At 26.7% G+C, this 23,645-nt stretch overlaps 1 protein-coding gene across 1 annotated transcript; it reads right to left on the reverse strand.

Annotated features, from left to right (window-relative positions):
• Window positions 1-4,171: 4,171 nt before the first annotated feature.
• LOC142229963 (uncharacterized) lies at window positions 4,172-8,482 on the reverse strand. The gene is made up of 4 exons (XM_075300560.1): window positions 8,366-8,482; window positions 5,592-5,881; window positions 5,409-5,519; window positions 4,172-4,419 (listed from the first exon to the last, which is right to left on the reverse strand). Exons 1-4 carry the CDS (start codon window positions 8,468-8,470, stop codon window positions 4,239-4,241), a joined length of 687 nt encoding a protein of 228 aa, XP_075156675.1. The 5' UTR covers window positions 8,471-8,482; the 3' UTR covers window positions 4,172-4,238.
• Between the last annotated feature and the right edge of the window lie 15,163 nt (window positions 8,483-23,645).

The following is a 23,645-nucleotide window of genomic DNA, read 5'->3' on the forward strand; positions in this document are numbered from 1 at the left end:
TAGTACATACACTGTCTTTCTCTCAGAGCGCAAGTAGTGAAGTGAAGAGAACACTTGCTTGTCAAATACCACCAAGTACTTATCCGAAACAATATGTGTTCCGAAAAAAAGGAACAATAAAAATGTAAGTACTTGAGAAAAAGTACAACATGGACAATCTTCACTTCACGTGGTACCACAAGTATTTCTCAGTTATATGCGAAGCAAAACTTTCCATTATTATTAATCACAGATATGTATGTATATCACATATTTCATATATCTATGTATGTCACACACTTACCTTAACGTTTGCCGTTCTTTATAACAAACCAAAACATATATTATTGAGAGTAACTGTTTTTTTATATTTCTGAAACTGCACGTGGTACATGGAGTACTCTATGAAGTTTTGTTTTCGCAACATACTCGACGTGATCACTCTGAGTACACTTCAATAAGAGAGAAAGAGGAATATGTGTTTGTTGGTAGTGAAGACATCAGAGTAGCAACAAGAAGTTACTCGTGGCTTTTGGTGTTCATCAAAATGTGTACCAATAGTTTTGCGACTCTCTTAAATAGATGTACTCATGTAGCAAGTGCACGTGTACTCTGCATTTACAAATAGAATTGTGCAGACCTCTATTATATACCTATTTAATCGTTTTTATACCCTTCACCACTACTGTGGTACAGGGTATAATAAGTTTGTGCATGTGTATGTCCAAGAAGGAAAAGTCTGAGACCCATCGTTTAGTATACCGATCGTCTTAGAATTAAATTCTGAGTCAATTTAGCGATGTCCGTCTGTCTGTCCGTCTGTCTGTCTGCCTGTTGATGTATTTTTGTGTGCAAAGTACAGCTCGCAGTTTTAGTCCGATTGTTCTAAAATTTGGTATAGTGTCCTGTTTCGGCTCAGAGACGATCCCTATTGATTTTGGAAAAAATCGGTTCAGATTTAGATATAGCTGCCATATATATTTTTCACCGATCTGGTCATAATTGGCGTGTATATCAACCGATCTTCCTCAAATTCAGTACATTCCAATATTTTAAGAGTCCCGACAAACTTGCAAAATATCAGCCAAATCGGTTCAGATTTAGATATAGCTCCCATATATAGCTTTCGCCCGATTTACACTCATTTGCCCACAGAGGCCAATTTTTAGCTCCGATTTAGTTGAAATTTTGCACAGGGAGTAGAATTAGCATTATAGCTATGCGTGCCAAATTTGGTTGAAATCGGTTCAGATTTAGATATAGCTCCCATATATAGCTTTCGCCCGATTTACACTCATATGACCACAGAGGCCAATTTTTTGCTACGATTTAATTGAAATTTTGCACAGGGAGTAGAATTAGCATTGTTGCTATGCGTGCCAAATTTGGTTGAAATCGGTTCAGATTTAGATATAGCTCCCATATATATGTTTTTCTGATTTCGACAAAAATGGTCAAAATACCAACATTTTCCTTGTTAAATCGGCACTGCTTAGTCGAAAAGTTGTAAAAATGACTCTAATTTTCCTAAACTTTTAATACATATATATCGAGCGATAAATCATAAATAAACTTTTGCGAAGTTTCCTTAAAATTGCTTCAGATTTAAATGTTTCCCATTTTTTTTTTTACTAAAATTGTGTTCCACCCTAGTGCATTAGCCAACTTAAATTTTGAGTCTATAGATCTTGTGAAAGTCTATCAAATTCTGTCCAAATCGAGTGATATTTAAATGTATGTATTTGGGACAAACCTTTATATATAGCCCCCAACACATTTGACGGATGTGGTATTGTATCGAAAATTTAGATCTACAAAGTGGTGCAGGGTATAATATAGTCGGCCACGCCCGACTTTAGACTTTCCTTACTTGTTTTTTTTTTTAATTTAATATATATTACGTATGGACTTACTTACAATTTAGAAGACGTTGTTAGGAGGTTTTAAGATACCTTGCCATCGGCAAGCGTTACCGCAACCCAAGTAATTCGATTGTGGATGGCAATGTTTAGAAGAAGCTTCTACGCAATCCATGGTGGAGGGTACATAAGCTTCGGCCTGGCCGAACTTACGGCCGTATATACTTGTTTTCTATGACACTCTGCCACAAAATTAATATTTTTCACTATTTTTTGCCACCCCATTATCAGATTTGGTCACTTTTTAATTATACTGAAATTTTTAGTTAGTGGTTTAATGTTCATTATAGTTAAAAACAAAAAAAAAAAAAACATAATAAAAATTATGCTTAAAAAATTGAAACCTAATTATACCCTTCACCACTACTGTGGTACAGGGTATAATAAGTTTGTGCATTTATATGTAATGCCAAGAAGGAGTAATCATAGACCAACCTTTTAGTATACGGATCGGCTTAGAATTAAATTCTGAGTCGATTTAGCGATGTCCGTCTGTCTGTCTGTCTGTCCGTCTGTCCGTCTGTCTGTCTGTCTGTTGATGTATTTTTGTGTGCAAAGTACAGCTCGCAGTTTTAGTCCGATTATCCTAAAATTTGGTATAGGGTCCTGTTTCGGCTCAAAGACAATCCCTATTGATTTTGGAAAAAATCGGTTCAGATTTAGATATAGCTGCCATATATATTTTTCACCGATCTGGTCATAATTGGCGTGTATATCAACCGATCTTCCTCAAATTCCGTACATCCGAATATTTTATGGGTCTCGTAAAACTTGCAAAATATCAGCCAAATCGGTTCAGATTTAGATATAGCTCCCATTTATAGCTTTCGCCCGATTTACATTTATTTGCCCACAGAGGCCAATTTTTTGCTCCGATTTATTTGAAATTTTCCACAGGGAGTAGAATTAGCATTGTAACTATGCGTGCCAAATTTGGTTGAAATCGGTTCAGATTTAGATATATCTCCCATATATAGCTTTCGCCCGATTTACACTTATATGACCACAGAGGCCAATTTTTAACTCCGATTTAGTTGAAATTTTGCACAGGGAGTAGAATTAGCATTGTTGCTATGCGTGCCAAATTTGGTTGTAATCGGTTCAGATTTAGATATATCTCCCATATATAACTTTCGCCCGATTTACACTTATATGACCACAGAGGCCAATTTTTAACTCCGATTTAGTTGAAATTTTGCACAGGGAGTAGAATTAGCATTGTTGCTATGCGTGCCAAATTTGGTTGTAATCGGATCAGATTTAGATATAGCTCCAATATATATGTTTTTATGATTTCGACAAAAAATGGTAAAAATACCAACATTTTCCTTGTTAAATCGGCACTGCTTAGTCGAAAAGTTGTAAAAATGACTTTAATTTTCCTAAACTTCTAATGCATATATATCGAGCGATAAATCATAAATAAACTTTTGCGAAGTTTTCTTAAAATTGCTCCAGATTTAAATGTTTCCCATATTTTTTTACTAACATTGTGTTCCACCCTAGCGCATTAGCCGACTTAAATTTTGAGTCTATAGATTTTGTAGAAGTCTATCAAATTCTGTCCAGATCGAGTGATATTTAAATGTATGTATTTGGGACAAACCTTTATATATAGCCCCAACACATTTGACGGATGTGATATGGTATCGAAAATTTAGATCTACAAAGTGGTTCAGGGTATAATATAGTCGGCCCCGCCCGACTTTAGACTTTCCTTACTTGTTTTTTGTATAGAGATATGAATCGCAATTTTCTGTTTTAGCTTTTTCTATTATTTTATTTATTTTTTTTTATCTTAAATATTATTCCAAACATGTAGTTCATTTAAAAAAATATTTCTCTCAATTCTGTAAGTTTATAAAAATTACTAAAATGAGATAACAAAGAACTAGGAAATTTTTCAAAACTAAAGTCTACTTTTAGGATTTAGTTGTGGTTTTTCTTAAAATTTAATTTATGTCATTATGATAGATTTAATTTATGTCATTATGATAGATTAGCAGTCATCAAGCTATTCGACGTTACCGTTATGCCAATTTAGTCACAATTTTGCCACTTTTTTTGCTACGATACTCTGCCACAAAATGCCATACTTGATACTATTTTTTGCCACCCTTTTATCAGATTTTGCCACTTTTTAATTATACTGAAATTTTTAGTTAGTGGTTTAATATTCATTATAGTTTTTAAAATTTACAATAAATAATAAAAATTACGCTTAAAAACAGAAACCTTCTTTTTTGTATAGAGATATGAATGGCAATTTTCTGTTTTAACTTTTTTCCATTATTTTATTTATTTTTGTATCTTCAATAATATTCCAAACATGTAGATCATTTAAAAAAATATTTCTCTCAATTCATCTGTAAGTTTATAAAAATTACTAAAATGAGATAACAAAGAACGTGGACATTTTCCAAAGACCGATTCACAATTTCCACCAGAACGACCCAAATATTCAGCTTGATAATAGTCATTGTCACTATGCTCGGAAAGTTTATCAACCGATGATGATGGCCTACAATAGAATTTAAATAGCATTAAAAAAAACAAAATTAATTTTAGTGAAATTTAGTTGAACTAAATTATAGTAAATTAATTTTTTTTATTAAATTCAAAACAAAAAATTTGTTTTGGATTTAGCAAAAAAAAAACATAATAATAAATACTAATTTTTCCCAACGGGAAATTGGTGCAAATTGCCACTGACGGACCCATCACAGAACTGGTACCGGTGCAGTTAGTTGCAATTTTTAAATAGTCGTAATTTATTGATTTCCGTAGACGCTTGATATTAAAATCTTTTTGGATCTACACATTTGGTGAAACAAAATTATCAAAATAACCTATTGTATGTTTTCAAATGTTCGAATGCGAATCGGGTACCCAAACTGAAACAGTTTTCTAAGAGTTTGTCCGAGTGTGGGTCCTGAGGGCCTGTCTAAGAAGTGCTCCTGCTAAATTGTCCCAGGTCGTGTCTTTTGGAATGAATCCAACTCGTGCCCTAATGTGTAAATTTACCCCGTTAATGACAAACCCATGTTAAAGTGACCGGTCCCTTCCATACATTTTGACCAGAACTGGGACTGGTCCATACACACCAGGGACTAGTCCTGTACCGATCCTGTTGTTGTTCCATTTCCCGTAGGGATATAAGACCAAAATTAAATCATCTCAGCCCGCCAGATATACACCAAAGGCTATGGAACATTGCATTAGTTAATTAATTAATTTTTTTATGTTTTAAAACAAAAACCAATTGAATTAAAACCAACGAATTGGATTTTTCTTTTGATAAAGTTTTAAAAGAAATTTAATTTCTCATTTAGAACTCCACAATTTTAAATTATATATTTACTTCGATATATTTTTTATTAAATTAAAATATTAATGGAAATATGTAATATTTCAATTATTTTTGTTTTTATCAAATATTATATTTTTATATATTATATTTTCTCTCCGTATTTAAAATAATTTAAATTAAATTATAATAAAAATACTTACGTCAACAATATATACATCAATTCACCCCATAATCCATTTGCATAATGGAAGGGATCTTGGGAAGCTTCACAAATACTTTTCAATACACAAACACGTCCATTCAAACCCATTCTATGCCAATAAAGAAATATTCCAAATAATCTTTGATATTTATTTGATGAGATTAAAATTCTTTCTATTTACCTTTCAGCCAAGCCCTCCATGCTGCGATAAACTCCCCAACGATAACTCATGTGAACATATTTCTCAAGTGCTGATTCATTTATACCATCCAAAGTGGAATTCGTCGACGGATAATTGCCATCCAGAGAATTAGACTCATCATCATCAAATTGCCTTCCCAGTTTGGTAACAGTTCGATGTCTTAACTGTTGTAAGGATCCAGGTAAGTGAAAGTGTATACGCCAAACTATACCGGATGTAATGGTTTCAACAAGCAAACCATCCCAGGGAACACCAAAGCCAAAAATCAACTAAAATATAGAAATGAAATTTTGCAAAAATTTTCACAGAAATAAAATTTTCCAAGAATTTATTATAGAAATAAAATTTGCCAAAAATATTCTATAGAAATAATTTTTTGCAAGATTGTTTTTTAGAAATGCAAATGTGCAGAAAGTTTTCTATATAAATAAAATTTTGACAAAATTTTCTATAGAAATAAAATGTTGACAAATATTTCTATGGAAATAAAATTTTGTCTATTTTTTGTCTACTATTTTTTTTTTAACAAAATTTTGACAAAATTTTCTATATAAATAAAATTTTGCCAAATTTTCTATATATGTTAGGTTAGGTTATGTGGCAGCCCGATGTACCAGGCTCACTTAGACTATTCAGTTCATTGTGATACCACATTGGTGAACTTCCCTCTTATCACTGAGTGCTGCCCGATTCCATGTTAAGCTCAAGACAAGGGACCTCCTTTTTATAGCTGAGTCCGAACGGCGTTCCACATTGCAGTGAAACCACTTAGAGAAGTTTTGAAACCCTCAGAAATGTCACCAGCATTACTGAGGTGGGATATCCACCGCTGAAAAACTTTTTGGTGTTCGGTCGAAGCAGGAATCGAACCCACGACCATGTGTTTGCAAGGCGGGCATGCTAACCATTGCACCACGGCGCCTCCCAGAAGAAAATGTTGACAAAATTTTCTATAGAAATGAAATGTTGACAAAATTTTCTAAAGAAATAAAATTCGGACAAAATTTTCTATAGAAATAAAATTCAGACAAAATTTTCTATAGAAATAAAATTTTTCACAAAATTTTTCTATAGAAATAAAAATTTTCACAAAATTTTCTGTAGAAATAAAATTTTGACAAAATTTTCTATGGAAATAAAATTTTGACAAAATTTAGAAATATAATTTTGACAAAATTTTCTATAGAAATACAATTTTGACAAAATTTTCTACTGAAATAAAATTTTGACAAAATTTTCTATAGAAATGAAATTTTGACAAAATTTTCTATAGAAATCAAATTCAGACACAATTTTCTATAGAAATAAAATTTTGACAACAGTTTCTATAGAAATAAAATTTTTCACAAAATTTTCTATAAAAATAAAATTGTTCACGAAATTTTCTATAGAAATAAAATTTTGACAATATTTTCTATAGAAATAAAATTTTGACAAAATTTTCTATAGAAATAAAATTTTGACAAAATTTTCTATGGAAATAAAATGTTGAGAAATTTTTCTATAGAAATGAAATTTTGACAAATTTTTTTTAGAAATAAAATTCGGACAAAATTTTCTATAGAAACAAAAAAGACAAATTTTTCTATAGAAATAAAATTTTTCACAAAATAAAGATTTTCACAAAATTTTCTATAGAAATAAAATTTTGACAAAATTTTCTATGGAAAGAAAATTTTGACAAAATTTAGAAATATAATTTTGGAAAAATTTTCTATAGAAATGTAAATTTGACAAAATGTTCTATAGAAATACAATTTTGACAAAAATTTCTATAGAAATACAATTTTGACAAAATTTTCTATTGAAATAAAATTTTGACAAAATTTTCTATAGAAATACAATTTTGACAAAATTTTCTAAAGAAATAAGATTTTGACAAAATTTTCTTTAGAAATAAAATGTTGACAAAATTTTCTATAGAAATGAAATTTTGACAAAATTTTCTATAGAAATAAAATTCACACACAATTTTCTATAGAAATAAAATTTTGACAACATTTTCTATAGAAATAAAATTCAGACAAAGTTTTCAATAGAAATAAAATTTTGACAACATTTTCTATAGAAATAAAATTTTGACAAAATTTTCTATAGAAATAAAATTTTGACAAAATTTTCTATAGCAATAAAATTCAGACAAAATTTTCTATAGAAATAAAATGTGTACAAAATTTTCTATAGAAATGAAATTTTGACAAAAATTTTCTATAGAAAAAAAATTCAGACACAATTTCCTATAGGAATAAAATTTTGACAACATTTTCTATAGAAATAAAATTGTGACAAAATTTTCTATGGAAATAAATTTTTAACAAAATTATCTATGGAAATATAATTTTTCACAAAATTTTCTATAGAAATTTTGACAAAATTTTCTATAGAAATAAAATTCGAGCAAAAATTTCTATAGAAATAAAATTTTCCCAAAATTATTTATATAAATAAAATGTTGACAAAATTTTCTATAGAACTAAAATTTGGACAAAATTTTCTATAGAACTAAAATTCGGACAAAATATTCTATAGAAATAAAATTCGGACAAATTTTCTATAGAAATAAAATTTTGACAAAATTTTCTATAGAAATAAAATTTTGACAAAACTTTTTATAGAAATAAAATTTTGACAAAAGTTTCTATAGAAATAAAATTTTTCACAAAATTTTCTATAGAAATAAAATTTTAAAAAAATTTCTAATCTTTTATTAATTTTTGTATGAAATATTTTTTAAATATTGTTAATTAGCTTACCTTAACATTACTTCCGCTAATCTTGGGATAAATCAAGGGCAGTTTGGCTTGTGTTTGTAGGATACAAAAAACTCCAAATATAAATATCCAATATCTTAAAAACATATCTGGAAATGTTTGTTGATTAATTATTACCCAAAGACTAAACTAAATCTATTCTTCTTGGAAATCTAAACCTAAATGTATTTCAATTTTTTGTTCTCAAAACCATAGAGCACACAATAAAACTTTCGAAATATTTTGGAGTAGCTGTCAGCTACACTAGATAAGATGGTATAATAAGCTATGAACATTATTTTGTTACAGTTATAAGGAAATATATATAATTTAATTATATTACATTTAATTAATTTTATTAATTCACTACAACAATTATTTAATTTTTTCATTTTAATATAACTGAATTTTGTACAATAAAAATATATAAATTCCAGTTTTTCAGTTTAATTAAATTCTATTTTTTTTTATATACAGAAAATTCGTTTTTCCTGATTTAATTTTAATTGATCCAATTATTTTTTTAATTGAAATTGTTGCAATCGCGAATATGATCAATGTAATTACAACTATACTTGATTAATTTAATTCTTGTGTATTTCCAAATTTTATTTAATTTAATATTAAATTGATTCAAAACTTTCGAAATATTTTGGAGTAGCTGTCAGCTACACTAGATAAGATGGTATAATAAGCTATGAACATTATTTTGTTACAGTTATAAGGAAATATATATAATTTAATTATATTACATTTAATTAATTTTATTAATTCACTACAACAATTATTTAATTTTTTCATTTTAATATAACTGAATTTTGTACAATAAAAATATATAAATTCCAGTTTTTCAGTTTAATTAAATTCTATTTTTTTTTATATACAGAAAATTCGTTTTTCCTGATTTAATTTTAATTGATCCAATTATTTTTTTAATTGAAATTGTTGCAATCGCGAATATGATCAATGTAATTACAACTATACTTGATTAATTTAATTCTTGTGTATTTCCAAATTTTATTTAATTTAATATTAAATTGATTCAATTAAACATTTTGTTGGTTTTGATAGCAAACCTCAATATTTGCCATTGGGCAGCTTACTCATGCTGTAATCCTATCGCCTTCTATCATTGTGTGTATCAGTCTGCATCAGGGATGTAAATGTTAGTACAATTGTACTACAATGACCTATTGGTGCAATTTGAAATAATCAGCTCGTCTACAGAATGCTCTAGAAGCAGGGTCGCCACAGTAGGTAGAATTCTACATAAAAGGTAGATTTTTACTGGACGGTATATTGGTAGAATTCTTAGTAGAGAGATTTTCTTTAGAAATAAATTTTCCAAAAAAAAAAAATGAAAAAAAATTTATATATAGAAAAAATTTAGACAAAGTATTCTATAGAAGTAAAAATGTTGAGAAATTTTCTATATAGAAATAAACATTTTGACAAAATTTTCTATAGAAACAAAATTCTGACATTTTCTGTAGAAATAAAATGTTGACAAAATATTCTATAAAAATAAAATTTTTACAAAGTTTTCTATAGAAATGCAATTTTGACAAAATTTTCTATAAAAATAAAATTTGGGCAACATTTTCTGTAGCAATAAAATTTGACAAACTTTTCTATAGAAATAAAATTTTGACAAAATATTCTATAGAAGTAAAATTTGGACAAAATTTTCTGTAGAAATAAAATTTGGACAAAATTTTGACAAAATTTGCTGTAGAAATAAAATTTGGACAACATTTGCTGTAGAAACAAAATTTGGACAACATTTTCTGTGGCAATAAAATTTGACAAAATTTTCTATAGAAATAAAATTTGGACAAAATTTGCTGTAGAAATAAAATTTGGACAAAATTTTCTGTAGCAATAAAATTTGACAAAATTTTCTATAGAAATAAAATTTTGACAAAATTTTTATACCCTGCGCCACACTGTGGAACAGGGTATTATAAGTTAGTGCACATGTTTGCAATACCCATGAACACATTTTTGTAATCAAAGTCTAGGTCGCAGTTTTAGTCCAATCGACTTCAAATTTGGCACAAGATTGTGTTTTGACTCAGAATAGAACCCTATTGATTTTGGAAGAAATCGGTTCAGATTTAGATATAGCTCCCATATATATATTTCGCCCGATATGGACTTATATGGCCCCAGAAGCCAGAGTTTTATACTAATTTGCTTAAAATTTTGCACAAGAAGTAAAATTAGTACTATAGTCAAGTGTGCCAAATTTTATTGAAATCGGTTCAGATTTAGATATAGCTCCCATATATATTGTTCGCCCGATTTACACTCATATGACCACAGAGGCCAATTTTTTGCTCCGATTTAGTTGAAATTTTGCACAGGGAGTAGAATCAGCATTGTAGCTATGCGTGCCAAATTTGGTTGAAATCGGTTTAGATTTAGATATAGTTCCCATATATATGTTTTTCTGATTTCGACAAAAATGGTAAAAATACCAACATTTTCCTTGTAAAATCGCCACTGCTTAGTCGAAAGGTTGCAACTTTTGCAAAGTTTCCTTAAAATTGCTTCAGATTTAAATGTTTCCCACATTTTTTACTAACATTGTGTTCCACCCTAGTGCATTAGCCGACTTAAATTTTGAGTCTATAGATTGTGTAGAAGTCTATCAAATTCTGTCCAGATCGAGTGATATTTAAATGTATGTATTTGGGACAAACCTTTATTTATAGCCCCCAACACATTTGACGGATGTCATATGATATCAAAAATTTAGATCTACAAAGTGGTGCAGGGTATAATATAGTCGGCCCCGCCCGACTTCAGACTTTCCTTACTTGTTTATAAAGGGTGGTTAAGTTTTCAAGGGCCGATGTTGATTTTGAATAAAACACAAACTATTTGGGAAATTATTGTAATTTTATTTTATTATGATATATTGGTATTACTCAATTATGTATGGAAAAAAATATCGGCCAAATGTGCGCCGCGACCTCGGTGGCACACCTCCATCCGATGGTCCAAATTTTCGATGACGCTGAGGCATAATTGAGGTTCTATGCCGTTAATGTGCCGAATTATCTCATCCTTTAGCTCTTGAATTGTTGCTGGCTTATCGACGTACACCTTTTCTTTCAAATAACCCCAAAGAAAAAAGTCCAACGGTGTCAAATCACATGATCTTGGCGGCCAATTGACATCGCCATTACGTGAGATAACACGGTCATTGAATTTGTTGCGCAAAAGAGTCATTGTTTCATTAGCTGTGTGGCAAGTGGCACCGTCCTGCTGAAACCACATATCGTCCGCATCCATATCTTCCAATTCGGGCCATAAAAAGTTCGTTATCATCTCACGATAGCGAACACCATTCACAGTAACTGCCTGACCGGCCTCATTTTGGAACAAATACGGCCCGATGATGCCGCCAGCCCATAAACAGTCACTCTTTGTGGGTGCATTGGTTTTTCGACAATCACTCTTGGATTCTCATTCGCCCAAATGCGGCAATTCTGTTTATTGACGAATCCACTGAGGTGAAAATGTGCCTCATCACTGAAGATGATTTTCTTCGAAAATGAACGCCCATTTTCATAATAAGTCTGGATAACTTTAACAGGTTGTTGGATTGTGTATCTCTCCATGGTTCAAATTGAGTAAGTCTGAAATAGAGAAATGTCAAATAAAATTCGGAAAAAACTTGGCGTTTAGGTGTGGTTCACATTCAACATCGGCCCTTACAATTTAACCACCCTTTAGAAATACAATTTTGACAAAATTTTCTATAGAAATAAAATGTTGACAAAATTTTCTATATAAATAAAATTTTGACAAAATTTTCTATGGAAATAAAATTTTAACAAAATTTTCTATAGAAATAAAATTTTGACAAAAATGTCTATAAAAATAAAATTTTTCCTATGAAATATTTTTTTACGACTGATGTTTAGACCAGCAAACAGTTTTTCATTTATTTTATTTTATATATTTTATTCCATTATTTTTGAAATTTGGTACAATTTGGCCTTACAAAGTACACTATTTTATTATCTTTGATTGCATTAATATGGGGAGAAGAGAGAGAGGGAAAATTCTGCCTCGATTTCATATTGTCAGCTTTCATGTTAGTATTCTCAATCATCCTATATACCGAATTAATTAATTTAGTTTAATAAAGTTTTTATAATAAAAAGTATATTATCTAATGTAGCGTACACCAAAGAATCTCCGGTTTCAAATGTATTTTGCGTTTATATCAATAAACTTCTACATCTTAATTCAGTGAATTGGAATTTTTCTAATTTACACTTCTTTCTCTCTCTCTCTCTCTCTCGCTCTATCTCACACTCTCTATTTCTCTGAGAAACCCAACAACTAAACCCATCACTATATGCTAACTCATTGTTGTGTTAAAATTTCTCATGGTTTCATTCGATAGTCTTCACAAATCTTATCTTAGTTAATTAGTAACTCAGCTACTTTTGTTTATATAGTTTCATCAGTTTTACAAATAATAGATCAATTAAGTGTTAATTTGAATTTAATTTAACCAGAAATATTTGATAAGCAGTGTTTGAAGTTAGTTTGAAATTTAGCAAAGAATATATGTACATCAACGCCTACACTATTCTTGTCTCTTTCTAATACAAGTAACAAAGAGAGAAAGTTGGATGGAGGTTGCTATATGTATTAGTTATTCACCATATTTCAAGGGAAGTTATCAAGTTTTTAAGGAAATTTGTTTCCAAACGCAAACAACTAATTCATTCCTTCCAAGCGTAATTAAAAAACTTAAATTGGCTTTTCTTATGAAATGGTTTTTAAGAGCAGATAAAGCCAAATTTTTTGGCAAGCTATAATTTAATTTTCTCTAAACATTTTAATTTTACCTTTAGTGAACACTTTTTTCTATTTGGAGGTACTATATAAATTTAATTATTATTATTATTATTATTTTTGCTTTAATACAAATTACCATTTTCATTGGCACAAACGGTCTTTGGGTACATTTAATATATGGCGACCATTAAAAGTATAAAACTATTCAATTTTATAATCCTATATTGTTATAAAAACTATCCAAAATTTATGATTAAATTGAGTTTACAGTTGGTAACCTCAATTTTTATTTTACTTTAACTCAGTAACCCATAAATGGTTTGTAATCATGTTTATTAATTATGGTGTTTATTTAATTTGAATAAAACAACAAACTAATATTCACTTGTATTTAGTGCGTGTGTGTTGGTGACATGGTTGCCACTCCAGCCCAGAATAATAAGCAAATTTTGTCAAAATGTTATTTCTATAGAAAATTTTGCCAATATTTTATTTATATAGCAATTTGTTTTCAAATTTTTATTTTTATAGAAAATTTGGTCAAAATTTATTTCTATAGAAAATTTTGTCAAAATTTTACTTCTATAGAAAATTTTGTCAAAATTGTATTTCAATTGAAAAATTTTTCAAAATTTTAGTTCTATAGAAAATTTTGTCAAAATTTTATTTCTATAGAAAATTTTGTCCACATTTTATTTCTGCAGAAAATTTTGTCCCAATTTTATTTCTATAGAAAATCTTGACAAAATTGTATTTCTACAGAGAATTTTGTCAAGATTTTATTTCTATAGAAAATTTTGTCAAAATTGTATTTCTATAGAAAATTTTGTCAAAATTTTATTTCTATAGAAAATTTTGACAAAATTTTATTTCTATAGAAAATCTTGACACAATTTTATTTTTATATAAAAATATTTCAAAATTTTATTTCTACAGAAAATTTTGTCAAGATTTTATTTCTATAGAAAAGTTCGTCAATATTTTATTTCTATAGAAAATTTTGTCAATATTTTATTTCTATAGAAAATGTTGTCAAAATTGTATTTCTATAAAAAATTTTGTCAAAATTTTAGTTCTATAGAAAATTTTGTCAAAATTTTAGTTCTATAGAAAATTTTGTCAAAATTTTATTTATATAGAAAATTTTGTCCACATTTTATTTCCATAGAAAATTTTGTCCACATTTCATTTCTATAGAAAATTTTGTGCACGTTTTATTTCTATAGAAAATTTTGTCAATACTTTATTTCTGTAGAAAATGTTGTCAAAATGTTATTTTTATAGAAAAATTTGTCACAAATGTTATTTTTATAGAAAATTTTGTCCAAATTTTATTTCTATAGAAAATTTTCACAAAATTTTATTTCTATCGAAAATCTTGACACAATTTTATTTTTATATAAAAATTTGTCAAAATTTTATTTCTATAGAAAATTTAGTCAAAATTGTATTTCTATAGAAAATTTTGTCAAAATCTTATTTCTATAGAAAATTTTGTCAAAACTGTATTTCTACAGAAAATTTTGTCAAAATTTTAGTTCTATAAAAAAAATTGTCAATATTTTATTTCTATAGAAAATTATGTCAAGATTTTATTTCTATAGAAAAGTTTGTCAAAATTGTATTTCTATAGAAAGTTTTGTCAAAATTGTATTTCTATAGAAAATTTTGTCAAAATTGTATTTCTATAGAAAATTTTGTCAAAATTTTATTTCTATCGAAAATTTTGTCACAATTGTATATCTATAGAAAATTTTGTCAAAATTTTATTTCTATAGAAATTGTAGTTCTATAGAAAATTTTGTCAAAATTTTATTTCTATAGAAAATCTTGTCAAAATTTTATTTATAGAAAGTTTTGTCCACATTTTATTTCTATAGAAAATTTTGTCCACATTTCGTTACTATAGAAAAATTTTGACCACGTTTTATTTCTATAGAAAATTTTGTCAATATTTTATTTCTATAGAAAATATTGTCATGATGTTTTTTTTATAGAAAATTTTGTCACAAATGTTATTTCTATAGAAAATTTTGTCCAAATTTTATTTCTATAGAAAATCTTGACAAAATTTTATTTCTGTAAAAATTTTATTTCTATAGAAAATTTTGTCAAAATTTAATTTTCTATTATTTATTCAAAACATTTTTTTCAGATTTTATGTTTGTAGTAAATTGTATTTCAATTTTGCAAGAAATTTAAAAAAAAAATCATTTCTATAGAAATTTGTTTTCAAAATTTTATTTCTATAGATTTTTTTTTTCAAAATTTTATTTCTATAGAAACTTTTTTCAAAATTTTATTCCTATAGAAAATTTTCTCAACATTTTATTTCTATATTTTGTCAACATTTAATTTCTATAGCAAATCAACCATTTTTGGTAGAATTCTACTGTGGCAACCGTGGTTGGTGACCCAAGCCTAATTCCACGGTAAGTGTTAATTAAATTTTTAATAGGATTTATAAATCATATAAATTGAGTTAGGGGCGTAGGTATTAAATTTGTGTAGGTTGGAATAGTTACAACACAGTACTCGTACAGTTGCATACAGATATACACCAATTGTTAGTGATATCGCATAAAAAATATATACCATCGATATTTTTTATGCGATATCAATAACAAGTGGTGTATATCAGTATGAAATGAATGAAAATTTAATATTCAATTTGGGGATTAGTTTATATGGGGTCTATATATGTAATTATGGTCTCTATCAACACATTTCTCTTTATTGAGAGTTAATACTGAAATGTATTTGAGTTTCTAAGGAGCCTATTTCTTTATTTTATTTTTTCAAAAAAAAAAAAAAAATTTAAAATATATTGGGGATTTTTGTGAGAATTTTTAATTTTATTTTTGGGATTTTTCGGCAGAAAAGCAAGAGCCAGAAAAATACTGCTCGAGTCTTGTAAGTTGTATTTTTTTTTCATGTGAATCGATGAAAGTCTGTTAGTATTTTGGATTTGCAAATGATATATTGCTGCTCTCTTACAGCCAGCCACTATGTAGCTTCCTTACAGACAGTCACAAATATACACGGTGGCGCCATCTAGTGGCACATAGCCAAAAACTATTCTGATAGCATTAACGTAGAGAATCTCCTGAGGTTTAACTTTATATACCGCATAAAGAGCATAAATAGAATTTTCTTAAACCATTGATTTTCATTCTAAAGACTAAAAATATAAATAATTGGGTAGAAGATGTATGAGCCTAAGCTCCATATCAACCCTCTCCATTTTTTATTTTCTATATATTTTAAAGAAAAGCATTTTTGATTTAAATCTCTTATCTACGCCTATGCTTGCTTATAATCTTTTACATCTTTTATGAATATAAATTAAACTAATTCCATTAAATTTACACAAAAAAATTGAATAGTTGAAAATATCTATAAAAACAATTAAATCATTTTTGCCAATAGCACTGACATATAATAGCACATAGATATGTAGATATACTATCTTAACATAATTGAATAAATTTCAATTGATATCAATAAACAAAAAAATTCACTTTATATAAATACTATATTTTTACATTGTTTTTCAATCGGCAATCCATACAATTAAGCTGAATTTATTTATTTGTAGATTTTTATTATCACATGCAACGAATGGCATTGTTATAGAAATTTAATTGGGATCAAAGAAAAAAAAAATCAAATGAATTCGATTAGTAATACTGCCATTTACAAATAAAATGCTAAATTCAATGAGACTCAGTATTTGGTTTTAATTAACCCTACTTTATAAATCTAGAGAAAGTGAAAAATAATTCCGGAATTAGTATCGTAAGGTAACAAAATCCAGAAAAAAACGTCGAAAAATATAGTGAAATTTTTTTTTGTCGATATCGGCCTATATAAACCAATACCCAGATTTGACCTTTTGAAATTTTATTTCTATAGAATATTTTTGGCAATTGCAATACTATAGAAAACTATAGTAAATTCTTAATTTAATTTCTATGGAAAATTTTGTCAACATTTTTTTCTATCGAAAATTTTGTCAAAATTTTATTTCTACAGAAAATTTTGTCAACATTTTCTTTTTCTATCGAAAATTTTGTCAAAATTTTATATTTATAGAAAAACTTTTTTTTTTATTTTTATAGAAAATTTTGTCAACATTTTATTTCTATAAAAAAATTTTGCCAAAATTTTATTTTTATAGAAAAAATTTTCAATATTTTTTTTACAGAAAATTTTCTCAAAATTTTATTTCTATACACTATTTCGTCAACATTTTATTTCTATAGGAAATTTTGTTCAAATTTTATATCCATAAAAAATGTTGTCAAATCTTTGTTTCTATCGAAAATTTTGTCAACATTTTATTTTTATAGAAAATTTTGTCAACATTTTATTTCTGTAGAAAATTTTGTAAATTTTTTTTTATCTACAGAAATTTATTTATCTACTAAACAGTAGAATTCTACCAACTGTGGCGATCCGTGATTACACAATACTACGGTAGTCTTTGTAAGCGGATATAAAACTAAAAAAAAATATATTTAAAATAGAGGAGTTGACAAACAAAATATTTTATTTTCTTTAGAACTCAGTCTAAAAGAGCTCTTAAAAATAATCTTTCAATGGAATTTTTGTTTTAAATGAATTTTTTGTTGAAAAGTACTTTTTCGCTCAAAAAAAATGCCTTCTTTGTACTTTCTTAAAAATGGTATTTTCCATCGCTGCTAACAACACTTGGTCATTCACTTATATTGTCTATCTCACTTTCTCCTCTCTATAATTGTCATTCAAATGCTATTTCATTGTACGGTTTATGTGCCATTTTGTATAAAAATATGCATTTATAAGATTTTTGTTTTACTTTAAAAGTTCAAAGGAAGTGAATAAATCAAAATTTGTATGCAAAGAAAAGCCTTTTTAACTCCTAAGATCAATGACACAAACGTAATAATTGTAGACCAATACCACTTGAACTCTCTCCCCCATTTTCTCTCTCTCTATTTATAATTATCATTTAAATTCTATCTCACCTAATTAACATTTAACATCAATTCACATTCACATTAATAATTTCAAAATCCTTTTATCCACTTGAAATTTTAGTACAACTAACACATGCATACATTTCTGCCGCAAATTGTGGGAGCTTGGCATTTAGAAAAATCCTAGCCACACTCAATTAACATGAAATTCTAATTTGGTAATTAACCACATAGGACACATCAGAATGTCATCATAACATTTAAGAGGATTCCCTTTTGTGGACCAATCGTAGAGAATTTTGCAGGAAGTTTTAAATGAAATATGCTTCAAATTAAATAATTATGAATGTTGAATAATATAGAATATTTAAACATACAGTGAAACCTCTCAGATAAGGAGATCTGAAGTTGCCTAAACGTTGTCCCAAATTATTCCTCTTGTGAGAGTTTAATTATGAGAATATATCAAACGTCTCTTGAAATTGTCCACTTACTGAGAGTTCTCCACTCTTAAAGAGAATTTAATTTTAATGTGATAATATGACAAACTGCTCATGATCTTAGGCTCTTTGTGAGAATTTCACTCCACTCTTAAAGAGTGACAAATCTTCTGAAGTTTCACTGAATATGGAAATAATCATGTTTTTTTTTTCTTTATAACTCTTAAATGTTATGGTAAAAACTTGTTTGTTAATAGCCATAGTCCAGCTTATCAGTCTAACAATAATCGATTCTAGTTTGAAATGGTCATTTAGTTGCATTTCCGTTTCCTTTTAATTGAATTTTATTGTGTTTTTGTGTTGTGTGTGTTTTCCCCTACGGATATAAAAGTTTTTCAAGTTTTCGAGAGCAATCGCAAATATTAATAGGTCACAGTATAGTTATAGTCATTTTTATGTTTGTTAGAATTTTTCTTTATACAATTTTTTTATATATGACATAATAGATGGGGTCGCAGAAAAAATAAATATTTTGCTTTAACATAAGCGTTTTTGTTTCTCATAGGACATTATTATTTATATTATCGAAACATATATATGGATAAAGAGAATTCTACCTTCTAGGAATATAATAAGAGCGCAAATTAAAAATACGGATTTTTTCAAATATTTGAAAATTTATTCCGAAAAAAATTATAATACAAACACGACCCACCCTAGACATAGTATCACTCAGCCAGCATAATAACTAAAATAGTCTATAGGGGGGCTATAAAAACATGGACCGATATACACTATATTTGGCATACGTAATTGAGAATTTAAATTAAAATTCCCCGCAAAACACCCGAAAAAAAATTGCCAAGTGTTTATAACCAATAAAAAATAATAATAAGATTTGAAAACAAAAATATATAAAATGATTGCAAGCTGCAATAAGAACAAGATTTCGAAACACAAAACTAGGAGAGCGATTATCGTCTATCAAATAATCGAGATATGGATATGAGAGTTCGTTACCATCTATCTATGAACGAAAATTTACATCTCATGTACTCAAATTGGGTGGTAGTTGCCACAGTTGCTAGAATTCTAACAAAAAGGGTAAATTTTTAACTTTTTGTCTGTTTGGAAGAATTCTTGATATTTTGGCAAACTTTTTTATAGAAATAGAACTATTCGACAAACTTTTTTTATAGAAATAAAATTTTGAAAAAATTTTCTATAGAAATAAAATTTTGACAAAACTTTCTAGGGAAATAAAATTTTTACAAAACTTTCTATAGATATAAAACTTTGACAAAAATTTCTAAAGAAATAAAATTTTGATCAAAACCTTCAAAATAAGATTTTTTAGATGTTGTTAAAATTTTCTTCAAACTTTGGTTTGATTATTTTTGGTACGAGTGGCAACCGTGGTGGTAGATCAATATGTAGGTGAACTATCTTCATCATTTCTATATTTATAGAATATATTGTCTAAATCAGTGATGAATACTGATGATAAACTTTCCATAGAAATAAAATTTGAACAAAATTTTCTATAGAAATAAAATTTTGACAAAATTTTCTATAGCAATAAAATTTTAATAAAATTTTGCAGAGAAATAAAATTTTGACAAACCTTTCTAGAGAAATAAAAATTTAATAAAACTTTCCGGAGAAATAAAATTTTAACAAAATTTTCTAGAGAAATAAAATTCCTCTAGAAAATTTGTCAAAATATTATTTTCTATAGAAATAATCTTTTGACAAAATTTTCTATAAAAATATCTCGACAAAATTTTCTATAGAAATAAAATTTTGACAAAATTTTCTATAGAAATAAAATTTTGATAAAAATTTCTATAGAAATAAAATTTCCACAAAAATTTCTATAGAAATAACATTTTACAAAAATTTTCTATAGAAAAAAATTTTGACAAAATCTTCTTTAGAAATAAAATTTTGACAAAATTTTCTATAGAAATAACATTTTGGCAAAATTTTCTATAAAAACAAAATTTTGACAAAATTTTCTATAGAAATAAAATATTGACAAAATTTTCTATAGAAATAAAATTTTAACAAAATGTCTATGGAAATAAAATTTTGACAAAATTTTCTAGAGAAATTAATTTTGGACATTTTCTATAGAAATAAAATTTTGACAAAATTTTCTATAAAAATAAAATTTTGGTAGATTATTTTTGGTACGAGTGGCAACCGTGGTGGTAGCTTAATATGTAGGTGAACTATCTTTATCATTTCTATATCTATAGAATATAGAGTCTAAATCAGTGATGAACACTGATGATAAATTTTCTATAAAAATAAAGTTTTGACCAACTTTTCTAGAGAAATAAAAATTTAATAAAATTTTCCGGAGAAATAAAATTTTGACAAAATTTTCTAGCGAAATAAAATTTCCAAAAAATTTTTCTATAGAAATAATATTTTGATAAAATTTTCTAAGAAATAAAATTTTGACAAAATTTTCTATAGAAATAAAATTTTAATGAACATTTCTATAGAAATAAAATTTTGACAACATTTTCTATAGAAATAATATTTTGACAACATTTTCTATAAAAGTAATATCTCGACAAAATTTTCTAAGAAATAAAATTTTGACAAAATTTTCTATAGAAATACAATTTTGACAAAATTTTCTATAAAAATAAATTTTGTCGAGAATTTTCAATAGAAATTAATTTTGGACATTTTCTATAGAAATAAAATTTTGAAAAAATTTACGAAAGAAATAAAATTTTGACAAAATTTTCTGTAGAAAAAAAATTTTGACAACATTTTCTAGAGAAATAAAATTTTGACAAATTTTCTATAGAAATTAATTTTGGATATTTTCTATCGAAATAAAATTTTGACAAAAATTTCTATAGAAATAAAATTTTGCAAAAATTTTCTATAGAACCAAATTGTGACAAAATCTTCTTTAGAAATAAAATTTTGACAAAATTTTCTATAGAAATAAAATTTTAATAAAATCTTCAAGAAAAAATAAAATTTTGACAAAATTTTCTATAGAAGTAAAATTTTGACAAAAATGTCTATAGAAATAAAATTTTGACAAAATTTTCTAGAGAAATAAAATATTGACAAAATTTTCTAGATAAATTAAATTTTGACCAAATTTCCTATAGAAATAAAATTTTGACAAAAATTTCTATAGAACTAAAATTTTGAAAAAAATTTCCATAGAACTAAAATTTTGAAAAACAAAATCTATAGAAGTAAAATTTTTACAAAATTTTCTGTAAACAAAAATGTTGACAACATTTGGAGAAGATATAAAATTTTGACATAATTTTCTATAGAAATAAAATGTTGACAAAATTTTCTATAAAAATAAAATTTTGACAAAATTTTCTAGAGAAATACATTTTTGACAAAATTTTCTAGAGAAATAAAATTTTGGCAAAATTTTCTAGAGAAATTAATTTTGGACATTTTCTATAGAAATAAAAATTTGACAAAATTTTGTAAAGAAATAAAATTTCCAAGAGATTTTTCTATAGAAATACTATTTTGACAAAATTTTCTATAAAAATAATATCTCGACAAAAGTTTCTAAGAAATAAAATTTTGACAAAATTTTCTATACAAATAAAATTTTGATAAAAATTTCTATAGAAATAAAATTTTGACAAAAATTTCTATAGAAAAACAATTTGCAAAAATTTTCTATAGAAAAAAAATTCCACAAAATCTTCTTTAGAAATAAAATTTTGACAACATTTTCTAGAGAAATAAAATTTTGACAAAAGTTTCTAGATAAATTAAATTTTGACCCAATTTTCTATAGAAATAAAATTATGACAAAAATTTCCATAGAACTAAATTTTTAACAAAAAAATTCTTTAGAAATAAAATTTTGACAAAATTTTATGTAGACATAAAATGTCGACAAAATTTGGTAAAGATATAAAATTTTGACAAAATTTTTTATAGAAATAAAATTTTAACAAATTTTTCTATAGAAATAAAATTTTGATAAAATTTTCTATCTGTTCTTGTTTTCGACTGAAATGCATTTATTTCCCTTTAAAATTATGAGAGTAATTCTTTCGTAATTGCTCACTCTTCTTAAAGGCCATTGGAATGTTATGGTATTTCCACGCGCCTAAAACTATGGTAAAATTGTTTATGTAACTCTTTGCCCAAAGGTATGCAACAAATAAACAAATCAACATGTTAATTTCGAAATTTCGAAAATAACATAAAACTTATTCTCTAAAAAGGATTCTCTTATAATTATTCTCTTTTGATAGATATCGCTCTCTTAGTTTTATCACACATTTTATTCTCAATTCTAATAAGCATGCGTCAACTTTTTGTTTTGGTTTCTTGAGCTCTGGCAACATTTGTTGCCATAACGTGGGGCAACATCCACAAAACCGCACAAAACCTAGACATTTTATGGTGTTTAACTAAAAAATTTATAGAGATAATAAGGCTGTTGGTGATGACTATGATGATGATGATGTTGGTGATGACATCATTCATGGCTATTCTATACATTGCCATGTCGCCTGTATTTAAGACAATCCTTTCATCTTGTTTGGGCTCAGCAAAATCAGTAGCAGCAGCAGCAATTTCGCCCAAAACTGCCAAATACACGCACGCCTGAATTCTTCTTAAGCCAAAACAGCCGCCAGCTTGTTGGCTTTCATATCCTTGCCTTACACAGAAAAAAATTTACAAACATATTTCCCAATTAAAATCTTAATTGAATTTTAAAAAATATTCAATGATAAATTTAATTGATTCAACAAATTTTTTACTTGAAACAAAAATTATTAGAATCAACTAATTTTTTAATTGGATCAATTAAATTTTTAATTGGCTTACAATTAATTTTTTAATTCGATCACTTAAATTTTTAATTGACTTTCAATAAATTTGTTAATGGATACTCTCATTTCTGTGATTGAAGACTTTTCAATTAAAAACTTAATTGGTTCAATTAATTTCGTGATTGAATCAGAATTTTTTTGTGTGTAACATGTTAGCCATATTTGTGCGCAATGTATTGCCATAAAGAGGTTAAAGTTCATT

Source organism: Haematobia irritans, chromosome 3, assembly GCF_050003625.1.
Source record: "Haematobia irritans isolate KBUSLIRL chromosome 3, ASM5000362v1, whole genome shotgun sequence".
NCBI lineage: Eukaryota > Metazoa > Arthropoda > Insecta > Diptera > Muscidae > Haematobia > Haematobia irritans.

What these genes read in the sequence shown, in the direction of transcription:
- LOC142229963 (XM_075300560.1), bottom strand. Translation starts at nt 8,470, where the DNA reads ATGTTTTTAAGATATTGGATATTTATATTTGGAGTTTTTTGTATCCTA. An exon ending in ATGGAGGGCTTGGCTGAAAG is followed by an intron (nt 5,520 to 5,591) that starts GTAAATAGAAAG and finishes TTATTGGCATAG; the next exon opens with AATGGGTTTGAATGGACGTG. An exon ending in TTGATGTATATATTGTTGAC is followed by an intron (nt 4,420 to 5,408) that starts GTAAGTATTTTT and finishes ATTCTATTGTAG; the next exon opens with GCCATCATCATCGGTTGATA.